This window comes from Odontesthes bonariensis, chromosome 10 (assembly GCF_027942865.1).
Source record: "Odontesthes bonariensis isolate fOdoBon6 chromosome 10, fOdoBon6.hap1, whole genome shotgun sequence".
NCBI lineage: Eukaryota > Metazoa > Chordata > Actinopteri > Atheriniformes > Atherinopsidae > Odontesthes > Odontesthes bonariensis.
The window spans coordinates 16,426,698-16,439,352 of record NC_134515.1 but is presented as its reverse complement, the minus strand read 5'-3'; the positions used below and the strand labels follow the sequence as shown (position 1 = coordinate 16,439,352).

The following is a 12,655-nucleotide window of genomic DNA, read 5'->3' as shown; positions in this document are numbered from 1 at the left end:
ACCAACAACACACAAGAGAGTAATGTCACATTGAAACATATCACCTTAATCTCTTACATTCAAATAGTAATGCACAATTTGTCATTTTTAAACCATTTGCGTATTTATTATTCCTTTCTCTTAGCTAAAATGCTTAACATTTAACCATTGCATAAACAGTAGTTTTTCAAAACTAAGTGGCTGCGGAATGATTAAAACTTAAACACGCACCATTTATGAAAACTAATTCATGTATCCCACAGTGTAACATTTTCCAAGCAGTGCAAATTCATCCACAAGAAACCTAAAATCTACTTTTCTTCATTAATAAAAGCTACAGGAGCTATGCTTAATCAGTGTCTTTCAGGACAACTATACACAAACATACATACATACAATTCATTAGGAACAAGCATGTTACATAGCCCAAGCAGAGGGATTCCCTTCTTGTTCATTTTCTCTTGTCTTTATTGATTTTTGAAGAGATGCAAGTACAATGTACAACAAAGACACAGCACCAAGCAATGGAGAGCAGCAGAGCAGAAGAGATGAAGCGGAGACGGAGAGGTTTAAGGGTCAACCACAGGTCGTCCGATCAGACTTTGACAGAGTATCTAGTATCTGGTACCAGTCTGGTTATTATTTGTCAGATTTCCATGAGCCTTCTCTTGACATACGATTGGAAGTTTGTCCTTACAGGTTGATCCAAGAATTATTTGCCTTATTTTGCTCCTTAATGAAGGATGGTGAGAAGAATTTCAGCTGGGTTTGCTTGATGTTGATGCAAAGATCGCTTCTTTTAGGTAAGTGGTGCCCTCTAGTGTGCATCAAGCCCAGAGCCATTAACTACTTCACATTTTTACAATCCAACAAACGCCACCAAATAAACAGTACAAGGTATGCATGATTGTATTTTTTTTCCTTCAATCTTCCAGTTTGACACCCATATCCATGAACAACCATCACTTTAAAGGATTTGGAACCAAAATCTGAAACACAACAGGAGTTACATTACACATTTGAACATTAACTGTAAGGTTTATTTAGTGTCTGGAAGCCAAACTTATACCTCAGTATTACCTTCATAAACCTGACATGACTGTTTGCAACATTGTTTTTTTTAATTTTTCGATCAAATGAATTAATCAATGCTGCATGAATTAATTTATATATAAAATAGGACTTTTGCAAATGTAAGTGGTGATTTTTTGATGTTAAAAAGAATCCATGTCATGTCAAGTTTATGAATTTGACTCTCTGGCACCTTTGTAATCAAAAGTAGTTCATATAAAGTTATTACATACAAAATCAGCGCTTGTACAATTTGAATTCTAATTGGCCTTAAATGGCATGTTGTATGTGGAATCCCTCTAACATTGATGTACTAAGTCCCACAGCTAAAAGTTCCTACTCTTTCCTACTTTTTTTTTTCATTTATAACAATGTACTTAACATGAAAGAGTGCAGTAAAGGCTCTCATGTATAATACTATTTCAGCATTGTATCTTGAAAAATGACAAATTAGTTGTAAATTAACAACAGTGAAAAAACAGAAAATCAGTAAATACAACAGTATTTAATGCTCCTTCAGTTGCAGATAAATAAAAAGCTAACTGATATGTTCAGATATATAGTACAGCACCAGTGGCCCAAAGTGAGATGCAAGTGTTAAAGGGTAAAAACAAATATAAATAAGTACCATAGTTTTGGGATTAACGATACTGATCATATACTGTACATGAAATTTGCAGTAGTTATCAAATTGATATTCTTTATTTCCTCTCAGGAAGCTTAATTGCCTTTCATCAGTCAGACTTCAGCTTGTGATCAATTCAGCCTTTACAGCTTTGTGTTTTATCAATGGAGTTTCTGTCATGATTCTGGACGTAGTCATCCTTCTTCTAGGTCAACATCCATTTAACTCTATGATACTCCAATAATGCAAGAAATTATCATGCAAGTGTTGTTTTAAATAGTACATTTACTGATACAATTGGGGTGTAAGCCTACTCTATGTATTTAATGCACAAAATAGCCAAAGTGGCATTACATCCAGCTGACTTCTGAAAGCATATCTAAAGACTGGGACAGGAGAGAAACTGGGCTCATTCTGAAACACCAGCATGCTCAGAAACTACATGGCCACTGCTTTTGAATGAACACAACAGGCACACTGTGTATTAACAGCTCCTAATATCACCTACAGTATATGCATACCCTTGCATACTTGCCACCCACACATCAAAGTGAAACACACTGAACAGAGGAAGTATTAAAGGGACAGATGAGGGAAGAATAATGATCACACTGGCAGAATAAACAATGCACGATCAGTGCATTGTTTATTGATCTAATCAGTGCACCTTTATCATTCAGTGTGATGGAGTAGAACCAAGCTCATTTGTTCATTTGAATGGCTATGCAGGAGGGGAAATTAAACACAGGATTTATTTTGCTCTCACTAAACCGTCCATTACTGGAAGCTTTAATAGTAATGGAGCTACACTTTTTTTTGTCATCAACAATGGAAACACACACAGCTAGTTTCTCCAGCCACTTTTGTTCAGTACACACATCAAAAACTAACAAGACACTCATATTCCTAATTTCCCAGATGATGCCTTCTGAATTTGATGGCTGACATCATGAGATATAACCTTGGAATATTCCACAGCAAATGAGCATACAGATTATCAAAACAAATCCTATCTACAGTCATTCCCTTGCACCACTGAGGAATACTTAAGCAAGTGGTTTTATTTAGGCCCTGAGAGGACTGCAGGGAATTTAGTTGGATTTTGTATTCAATTTTGTTATAGATGTTTGGATGTATGGTGGCATATTATCAACCAGTTGAAGAACATGAATGTTGTTTGCTTGAATGTCTCCAGCTTCACTGTGAAACCACTCCACTGAACATTTCTGTTTTCAAAAGGGAAATATCTGAATGTTTGAATGTGAAAGGAGTCCTGTTTCAGCACAAAACTTGCACAAGAGGCTCCCTCAGAGCGCCGCTGGCAGTCATCTTATCAGTCGGGATGGTGGGTGGCAATTTCAGGTCAAGTACTGACACTTCTGGTCCAAAGGGGGGCACTCTCCTCTCAGCAAAAAGAGACTGCTCAGAAGAAAGAAGAGTCAGTCAGCCAGAATCAGTGAAGCTCAAAGGATGATAGAGCCTAAGTACAGGAGAGATAACAGGGAGCTAAGATGCCAGCTGTACCTATGATGCCCCGTATCGATCCTCAGTGGATGATTCTGTTTCCCTGACAACAACTGCCTTTGTCACCTGCATGTCTGGATGCTGCTGCTTGGCTTCCTGTATTGCAATAGCGAGAGCCTGCAAGGACAGAGTCAGCGTTATCTTGTATTAAATAAATCACAAGAGCAACTGGTTAAACCTTCACAGCTTCATGCAATTTTTTCAGCTCCTGTCTAAATGCTCACTAAGGTTCCCGTGCAATATTCTAACATGAATTAAAAGAACAAGAAAAATAGTGGCGAAGTTTCACTGATTTGTCTGAAGAATGAAAAAATAGCAGCAACCTGAGTAATCCTAACTCTAAATTTCTCTACTTCCCTGAAAGCTTGACCTAAACACGATTCATTAGTCTTCCTTTGCTTATAATGTGTTTTCCCTACTCTGTTGACAGCTGTTTGTCCACATCTCACCTGTTCCTGGTCTACGTCATCATCTCCTGTGATTATGATCCTCTTCTCAATCCTCGTCTCTGAGTATCCTCCTTTCACCGTCTGCGACACAAAGTGAAGTAGAACTCACATTTAGAATATATGAACCGTACGCCCTTGGGTTACAACGACTTTATCACATTTGCTTTGTAAGTAATGTGGAAGCCGCTCTACCTTTGTGACTTGAGTGGTTGCTGAGGTAACATTTTCAGTGACGAGGATAGGTGACCCTGATGTCTCCCTTCCAAGACTGCCTTTGTGAACCTGATAAAGCAGAACAGCTGGAAGCATTAGGCAAAGAAACACATGCACATATCATTATAGAGTATAATACAAACAGTGCTAATTTTAGGACATTCAGTCGAGGCACATTTTTATGAGTTCATGTCTGTGGTCTTTGTAAGTAGGTTTAAGCTCTGGAGAGCTGGATGGAGGCGGCGGCAGGTTGAGTTAAATTTGGAGAGGTCCACCTGTTTGTACTCACAGGGGATACACTCTGTCTCGTAGAGTAAGAAACTTCACTTAGGCCAGTGATACCATGATCCTAAAAGAGATAAGAGGAGGATGTGACTGTTTTTTATTCAGAACAGCAAGCATATAGCTTCATAACTGGACAGCAGTAAGTTTTCAAATCTGGATTTGAGTACGAAACTAACCTGATCTGTGAACTCCACAATAGTGGTGGTGACCTCTGACCCGTTGGGCTGAGTCTCCGTTCTGATGTCAGTTTTCCTCACTGCCGGAGTGGGCATGACATCGCTGGCTTCTCTGCTCAGAGGTGCAGCGGAGACACGACTGGACTCCTTGTGTGACTGATCTCTTTCCACTGTGGATGACACTGGCACTGACCTCTTTGGTTTTTTGGGGACAACAGGCTTAAGAGGAGAAAAAAAAAAGGTTTTTAAACACAGAATAAGCTAAGTGGGTCTGATGATGTTTTTTCTTAAATTGCCCGAAAGAACATATTCAATCAATCATTTGATTTACATACACATTTACTGCAGATGCAATGTCTCAAGTTCAAGTTCAGTATTCAAGGCTGAAATTTAATCTATTGAAATAAAATTTTAAAAATTAAAACAGCACGAACTGTCTTCTATCTGCTCATTTCCTAAATTATTTGCAAAAATACAAAAAAAAAAAATTAAAACGCAATGCCCTTTGGATTATTATTTTTCAAAATTTATTCAAACCGGACTTGTACACAAAACTAATATAAAGTCATCAACAGCTCTTCTTGGCAGCCTGTTATCACTTTTTGGCAGTAAAAAAAGGGTGCGATGTTTTCATGGTGGATTCGGGAGATGCAATTATTTATTTGCCTCACATGCTTCAACAGGAGTTTAACGAATTGTAACGGACTGGGTGACACATTACTTGTAAATGTCATGTTAAGAGTGTCGCTGTGTGTAGAAATAAGTTGAGACTGGTCTGTTACTATTGTACTGACATTTACAGAGTGTCGTTAAACATGTTAGAAGACCTGTCAATCAGTGCAGTGACTTATGACATTAAGATATGCGATTGGCAGGTCAGAGAGGTGTCCTGTTTTTGTTTTCCCTTGTGTGTGTGTGTGTGTGTGTGTGTGTGTCAATCTTGCCTCACCATTCCTTAAGAAGGCAAACGCTACAATATACAAAGGCATATATATATATCAAACACTTGAAAAATTGGGATTTAATTTAACTCTAATTATACAATTACTGAATTGATTTCTTGCTAGTTTGTGGAACATTCAGAAAACCATTCTAACTCAAATTTGAGTTGCCCAAAAACTGCAGTTTTTCCCAGTGGAAAAATCCTCTAAATACTTATACTGTTGATGTGAAAACTTTGTTCTACCTGCCCTTCGGGCCTCTTCACCTCTGGCCGGATTTCTTCAGGCTGGACAGGTTTGGCTGGAGGACTGCTGCTGGCTCCTCTGGATGGAGGAGCGGACACTGAGGGAGGAGGCGGTTCAGAGGGGCCCTGCTGCTGAAGCAAGTCGATGCCCAGATACAGTCCCCGATCAGGCGACAGATCCCTCTCTCCCAGCTCTGACATACCTCTGGAGAACTCCTCCATGCCTGTGTGCAGGTCTGTGAGGACAGTGAAATCTACTTCGGCCTCCAGGCTGGATGTAGAACTAACTGTGATGCTGGAACATTTTCGCTCAATGCCCAGGTGGGTTTCCTTCAGGTACAGGGTCTCATTGTCCTGGTCGTCCTCGGATACAGAGCCTAGACGTCTTTCCCATAGTTCCCTCTACAGAGAAGAAGATGGATCATTTATACAGACTGTGCATATTTACATTAATAATACATCAAAACATATATACAAAAACACATATCCGTTAGTATCAAAAGTATGAGAACATCTCGGATAAGCAATGTGAAATTCTGAGTCTGCTGTTTTCAGTCAGTTGGATGACAACCGAGATGACAAACTGTCTTTCATGAATTGGGATCTATCAAAGTCTGATGGTGTGTTATGGTACAAACAATCCATAATCAGAAACCGAGACCGGAAACCAACCAGTGTTATCCACCCTAAGAGTGTTTAGCCAACAGAGATCACTCCAAAAACAAATTGTGTAACAGTCACAAAGGCCCCCGAGGTGACATCTAAACAATGACAGGCCTCTCTCTTGTTGGCTGATGTTAATTTTCATGACTTTCCTGATCAGTAGAACACTGAACAGCAGTGGTTTGTATAACAACGCTGCAAAGACAAAGCTGCTGCTCTCCAAAAAGAACATCGTCGCCAGTCAATCACATGAATAAGTCAGAGGGCTGTTGAAAAAGTAAAGCTGAGACTGAAAGAATGATTTATTTTTCTTTTATCTAAATATGAGACATGATGTTTGCAGAAAGGAGACCATTTCCTTCTGGCATAAGAACTTTATCCCATCTGTGAAACATAGCAGTTGTATCATAATTGGGTCAGTGCAGCTTGCCAATATTACCAACATATCAGTTATATCAATTTATACATATTTATAATTTATAATTTAATTTATAAACTGTACTTTTACTACTTGTACTGTCTGCTACACATGCTTCTACTCTATTGTGTTTTTTGGGGGTTGTATTGCTATAGAGTAAATTTGATATATATTAGTTAGATGTTTTACTGAATGAGATTCTGAATTCCCTTTAAACTATTATTTTCTTGTGCTGCTTGTTATTCTCACATCTTAACGTCTTCCCAAAAAGAAAGAAATGTGTAAAGAAATGTGCTTCTTCAATAAAATTTCCTTTGCAGCTAAAAAATTAGTCTCAAAAAAGTGGGCCATGCAGTAAGACAGCAGACCTAAAAGAACAAGTTGTTCTGCCGAAGCATAGTAATAAAAATAATTAAGGTTATGCTTCAGAATGGTCGAGACAAAGTCCTTAATCCAGTTGAAATTGTTTAAAAGTGACCTGAACTGTTGTCTGTTTTTTCATTGTTTTTTATGTTTGTCTCTTCATGTTTCTGTTCCTTTTTTCTCTTCTTCACTCTCCCTCTCTCTGTCCCCCGGTCCGGTTCGGCACTATTATCATATCATGTTAAATATTGTAACAAAAATAAATAAATAAAAATGAGTTGATGGGCATCAAGGGGAGCTTTACATTCATAAAGCTTCCCTTGGCATAGCAAATGTGTTTAGCATAAACGGTATTCAGATTACAATTCTGCTGCCATAATGCTGGACAGGACAAGGGTAAAAAAATAAATAAATAATAAAATAAAAAAAAATTAAAAAGTAACCTGAACAGTGGATTTCATGTGAGAAACCCCACCTATCCAAGTTAAAGTGATTCTATACAGAGAATTTGGCTAAAATTCATCCAAGATGACAAACATTTGGTTTAACTTATTGCTGCTAAAGATGGCACCACCATATAGTAAAAGCTAAGGTTCACTTCCTCCCAGATATAGATGTGTTTAACTGGTATCTTTTTTATTTACATGTAAGACTTGTATGAAAATTTGTATGTTTTTGGTGAAATTAGTGCTGAAATTAGTGCTGAATGCAATCGTTCAATTCATTTCTGAAATTCAGTTAAAAGATTGATTTGCATTTTAAGATATTTAGTCTTGGACTTTGGTTGCTTTTCCCCTTTTGACTAGGATAAGAATTTCCAGAGAGAGAATTCAACAAAATGGCAATAGTGAGTTTATTTCTAATCTGCACTAGAATGAAGTTTTCTGAAAATATAAAGACTATAAAATATAAAAGAAAGTAAAAAAATATAATCTAAATATTCCTATGAACTCAAAATAATACATTGTCTATTCATGTCTGCAGCTGAAGCTAAATAAATAAGACAGGATCTGAACAATGACTCACTGAAGCTTCGCTGAAAGGCTCTTCATGGATCGCAGGTGTGGGAGGTGTCTCCTATAGAAAAGCAAAGCAAACAACAAGAGAAAATTCAAATAAAACCGATCAAGGATGTGTAAATGGAGAAAACCAAAAACCAAAAAAGGTTTTTTATTTTATTTTAATACGTTTTAATATATGTAATACATTTTATTCGTCGCACAACATGGTTTACAGAATGATTAAAGACAATTAAAGACTAAAAGACAAATGTGACAATGTTCTCCACTCATAGCTTTCCAATTAACTCCTAATTTTACTGAAAAGAAATTACTGTAAACACACAATTCCCTCATAAAGTCCTTCATCTGAGAATTCTCACACCCTAATGCGAAAGGCTGCTGCTGGATGCATGCACATCGGGTGTAATTCACAGGCTGACATCATTAAAAATGACTGGAAGTGCAATGGTAATGCCATGCACTGGAAGGTTTTTCAAAATCCCTTACAGCAGGGAGGTATTCATATTCGGAAATGCAGCGTATGAATGCCTCAACCCTGAAGAGGTTTGGCAGCTCTGTAGCCTGTGATTACTTTTAATTGCCTTTTTCATTTTTCTGCTACAGAGGTGCCAAGGTTGAACATTTGGTTTAAATGCCCTTCACAGTGGTTTACAAAAAAAGATTTGAATCATGTGGAAAAAGAGGTTTCAAAGAAAAATGGTGAAAAGGTCTTGCGCTCCTTGCAACAGCGGCCACCTTTACTCTGTGAGGATGTTGAAAGGAGAGACCAGGTGTTAAGGTGACAAGTTGAGGTGGGATAAAGAGGACGCCTGAAGCTTAAGCAATGGGAACTTTGCTTAAAGGCCCACAGCGTTCTGAAATGGCCAAGCAGATGTCAAGCTTTGCGGAGGAAAACGAGGGAAAGCAAAATGCTCCCGGGGCCATGGACGTGAATTGAGTCGGTCAATGGTGCGATGCGAAGGAACGTGAACTTTTGCTTTCTCATAAAAAGCCACATGAGTTTTGAAGTATATGTGTGCACAATGTTTTTGTTTCAAGATGGCAAAAACAAGATCTGCACGACATCGCCTGAAGCTCATGCAATGTTTTACTTTCCGATGATGCACAAACAGGTTGAGGGCAGATGGTTTACCGCTTGCTTCCTCTTGGCTGTTTCTTGAGTCCTGTAGTGGATGTGGCTACTGTCCATGTTGCTTGGCCTGTCTCGGGACCATTGTGTTTTCAGAGGGAGAGTGCGAGGGGGAGCTGTTGGAAACTTTGAGCTAAACTCTGACATAATCTGAAAAGGATTTTCATGTAGAACGCCTGCTCGTGTTGTATCCCTGCAGTCTCTGAGCTCTTGCTGTGCGAATAACTCATTCTTAATCTGTTGGTGAAGTTGTGTTTGCTGCTGATACAACACTGCAGATTGCAGTACAGCATTATCATCCAGTCTTCTTCTTGATTCACAGAATGTTTTTGTCATTGGCTCATGGCCAGCTGCACCAGAGGTGCTTCTGTCAGACTGGCTTTGAGTCTGAGGAAATAAAATATCTTTGTTCTCCTTATTCAAAGATTTCTTTGATCTCTGTGGCTTTAGAGGAACTATTTTGGTGACTTGTGAATGCGCGCTCCCAGTTTTGTTGCAATCCTTCTCTCTCATGGGGCTTGGGTCTTTAATTTTCCAAACCTCACAATGGCTTGTATCCCTCTCACCTTTGGGCCCGTCATCCTTAAGGAAAGAATCCACAGCCACTTGAGTTTCAAAGTTCTCGACTCTCTCTCTATGCCCATACTGATAGTACCTTATATCTTTGTTCATGTCACTCATCAGTTTGTCAGGTGGTGAGCCATATCCATTTTCATGAAATGCATTCCTTGCTAATACAGAATCATGATGCCCATTAGTTGTAACCTCCATCTCGTTCTTATCCCTCACTCCAGCTCCAGTAATTACAGATGTTACAGATGTTCCAAGTCTACTTCTCGAAGCTTCGCATGATGTTTGGCAATTATTCATAATTGCTTCAGTCCCAGATGTGGCTGCATGTGCATCACCCTCTGAAGAGGTCTTATTCTTTTCTCCTTTAGAGTAAGAATCCATTGTTCCCTCATAAGCATCCTGCTTGTCAATCAATTTGGCATCACTGGTTGCCTATGTTGACATAGAGTAGACAATTGTATTAGCCTAACTAGATAAAGGGATATTCCATCTGTGACATTATTGTAAACCTACATCATTACCATATGATTAGTAAGGAAAATAACTCATTGGAGGACCTTTAACTGTGTAAACTTTGTAGATGTTTGTCATTGTGCTTTGAAACAGTGAAATCATAATTTCAAAAAAAGAATGAAAAATTCCATGGAAACTCATCAAACCCTCCCAATTCATGTCATAGACTTTCTTGAAAAAAAGAAAAAAAGCACGTTGAAACCTTGATCAAGTTCAAGGGACATTGAACGTGAATAAAGTAATAAATCTCTACTTCAGTTACTTTTTAGTTAGCTAAATTTTGTTACAGGTATTTTTTATAGCTTTTGTTTCACTGGATTGATTCGAAATTTGCACTGAACATTCCTAATGCCCTAGTATGAATTTGCACCTACAAATAAATCAAATGTTTTATAGTAAACAAATTATTGTATCTTTATTAGTTTTCAGCCCCTTTCAACTCAATTGTTGTTCTGAATAGGCCTAATGTTAATAGAAAGAGGTTATTTGAGCACTGCATGAAAAAAATGGCTGCCAACGATTTAGCTAGATATAATAACGGAGTTAAACAAAAAGATAAATAAATAAAAAAAAATTTAAAAAAGAGTTATTATTTTTGCTAAAAGGATTGTATTTAGATATTTTAAACTTTTTTGGGGAAGTTGCTATTGACTGCAACTAAATACAAAACATAAAAATAGTATTACCTCCAGCTAGTAACAGGTAAATAATTTATACCTCTCAGTGGCTTCAATATAACTTTCAGTAATACTATCCATTCCCAATAACAATAGATTTTTTTCTCATAAACAAAACTTATAGAATCTATGGCTGAGCTGAGGGGATTGTTTTAATTTATCAATTAACCTCATACATAATGAAGTTGAAGTAAACAAAGAACTCAATCAAATGAAACCTCTGTACTGTATTTATAATCGTACAGACCGTGAAAAGCACGCTACAAACTACAACTTTAAGTTGGAAACTGACTAGACCTGTGGCAGTACATTTTTAATGCAAGACTAATTTAGGTAGATGACAGAACTTTATTGATACTACACAAAGACAAAATTTGGAGAGATGAAAGCAAGATGGCAAAAACATTTGCAAAGCAGCATCACATTAACTGGGACACTTTGTGAGTTAGCAGGAAATGATCCAAATGCTAATACTAAAGAAAATAATGGCAGTACAGGAAGCAAGATAAACATAATCAAATTCTTACTGATTTCCGTTCAGGGGTTCCTCCTGGAGGAGTTGCTGAGGAGAGGCGCTTCTCCCTCTGGGCCATCTTGCTATTAGGTTGCTTCAAAGCCCTCTTCAGCTCATTGATGCTGGCCTGGTGCTTTTGTAATACATCCTCTGGTTTATCCAAGAACTGCTACTCACACAGTAAAGGCAACATCAGCGACGGAAATGAACACAAGTTCAAAATTTACTCCTAATTTTACATCATGTCACAGTTTTTTTAGAATTCTACTCGGCTGAAAATTAATAAGATGCTGCACACATGGAGGGACAACATAATATCGCCAGAGATGGACCTTATTGTAGCATCGTCCACTTAAACCATAAGAATGATGGACATTTTTATTCAATTTCTACTTTGCTGCATTGCAGAAGAAAATAAATCCAGTGAGAAGGCTGGAGATTTAAAAATATTACTATGATGGGGACAAATTATAAAAATGCATCTTAAACATTTCAATAAATGAACACTGGCAACCTGTCTTATTGAGCACCTAACTGTCTCTGGTAGATAAAGCACATAGCCAGAGCTGATTGAGGCCTTTAATTAATTCACCAATCAATAGCTACACAACAAATGGAGACTCTAACTTGCAAACATCTTTAAACTGACATTCAAAGACTATGATTATAGTCTCAGTAGGAAAAAAGTTTGGATGCAAGCTCTTTTGCTTTGTCTGTGTTCTAACAGTAAGGGGCAGGTGCCGATATGAATAAGACAACACTGAACACCTGGTGAGGTTCATACACAGCTCATGCCAAAAAGAGGACAAGCAGTACCTCCTGTTTGGGCCGAAGGGGGACCAGATCCTTGTCCAACAGATGAGGTGGGGCAAGTGAGATGAAGTGAAAGGTTTTGAGCAAAGCAGGAGGTTGAGAATTTGAGGAAGGGGAGAACAGATGCGTGCAGAGACAAAGAGGTAAAGTGCTGCAGGTGAGTCAAAAAGGCAGGCAGCCGGACCGACAAACAGAAACAGTTGACACCATTGGGGGTGAGGGGCTTTGGACTGTTAAGCCGAACAATGCTCTGCCAAGAAGACAGGGACAATCCATTTCATTGTCAGCCAAATGATAATTAATGTAATCATTTATTGACTAAATTTAAGTGTTTGGAAGAGGATTATTCCCGTTCTTCTTCACCCAAAGATTTGATGAGAAGACATTACAAATGCAACATCATTATTTCCTGCAGCATCCAAAACATGAACATACATGCCTGCACATAGGATTGATACAAAA

General features: G+C 38.1%; 2 protein-coding genes across 6 annotated transcripts in view; both read right to left on the bottom strand.

Annotated features, from left to right (window-relative positions):
- Positions 1-99: 99 nt before the first annotated feature.
- Positions 100-12,655, bottom strand: part of LOC142390779 (band 4.1-like protein 1) — a 44,573-nt gene continuing 32,017 nt past the window's right edge. For 2 of the 5 annotated variants that reach the window (XM_075476490.1, XM_075476491.1), the window contains 9 exons: positions 11,394-11,549; positions 7,979-8,029; positions 5,509-5,910; positions 4,323-4,541; positions 4,151-4,210; positions 3,841-3,930; positions 3,649-3,729; positions 3,200-3,316; positions 100-3,094 (listed from right to left, as the gene is read on the bottom strand). In XM_075476490.1, coding sequence (XP_075332605.1) covers positions 3,200-3,316; positions 3,649-3,729; positions 3,841-3,930; positions 4,151-4,210; positions 4,323-4,541; positions 5,509-5,910; positions 7,979-8,029; positions 11,394-11,549 — 1,176 coding nt within the window. In that variant the 3' untranslated portion in view covers positions 100-3,094. Of the gene's footprint in view, positions 3,095-3,199; positions 3,317-3,644; positions 3,730-3,840; positions 3,948-4,150; positions 4,211-4,322; positions 4,542-5,508; positions 5,911-7,978; positions 8,030-11,393; positions 11,550-12,196; positions 12,227-12,655 lie in introns of those variants that run through there. The other 3 variants (XM_075476492.1, XM_075476489.1, XM_075476493.1) reach the window with 3 other exon arrangements.
- Positions 9,062-10,267, bottom strand: LOC142390076 (uncharacterized). The gene is made up of 2 exons (XM_075475446.1): positions 10,241-10,267; positions 9,062-10,108 (listed from the first exon to the last, which is right to left on the bottom strand). The coding sequence occupies exons 1-2, from the start codon at positions 10,265-10,267 to the stop codon at positions 9,062-9,064; spliced, it is 1,074 nt and encodes a 357-aa protein (XP_075331561.1).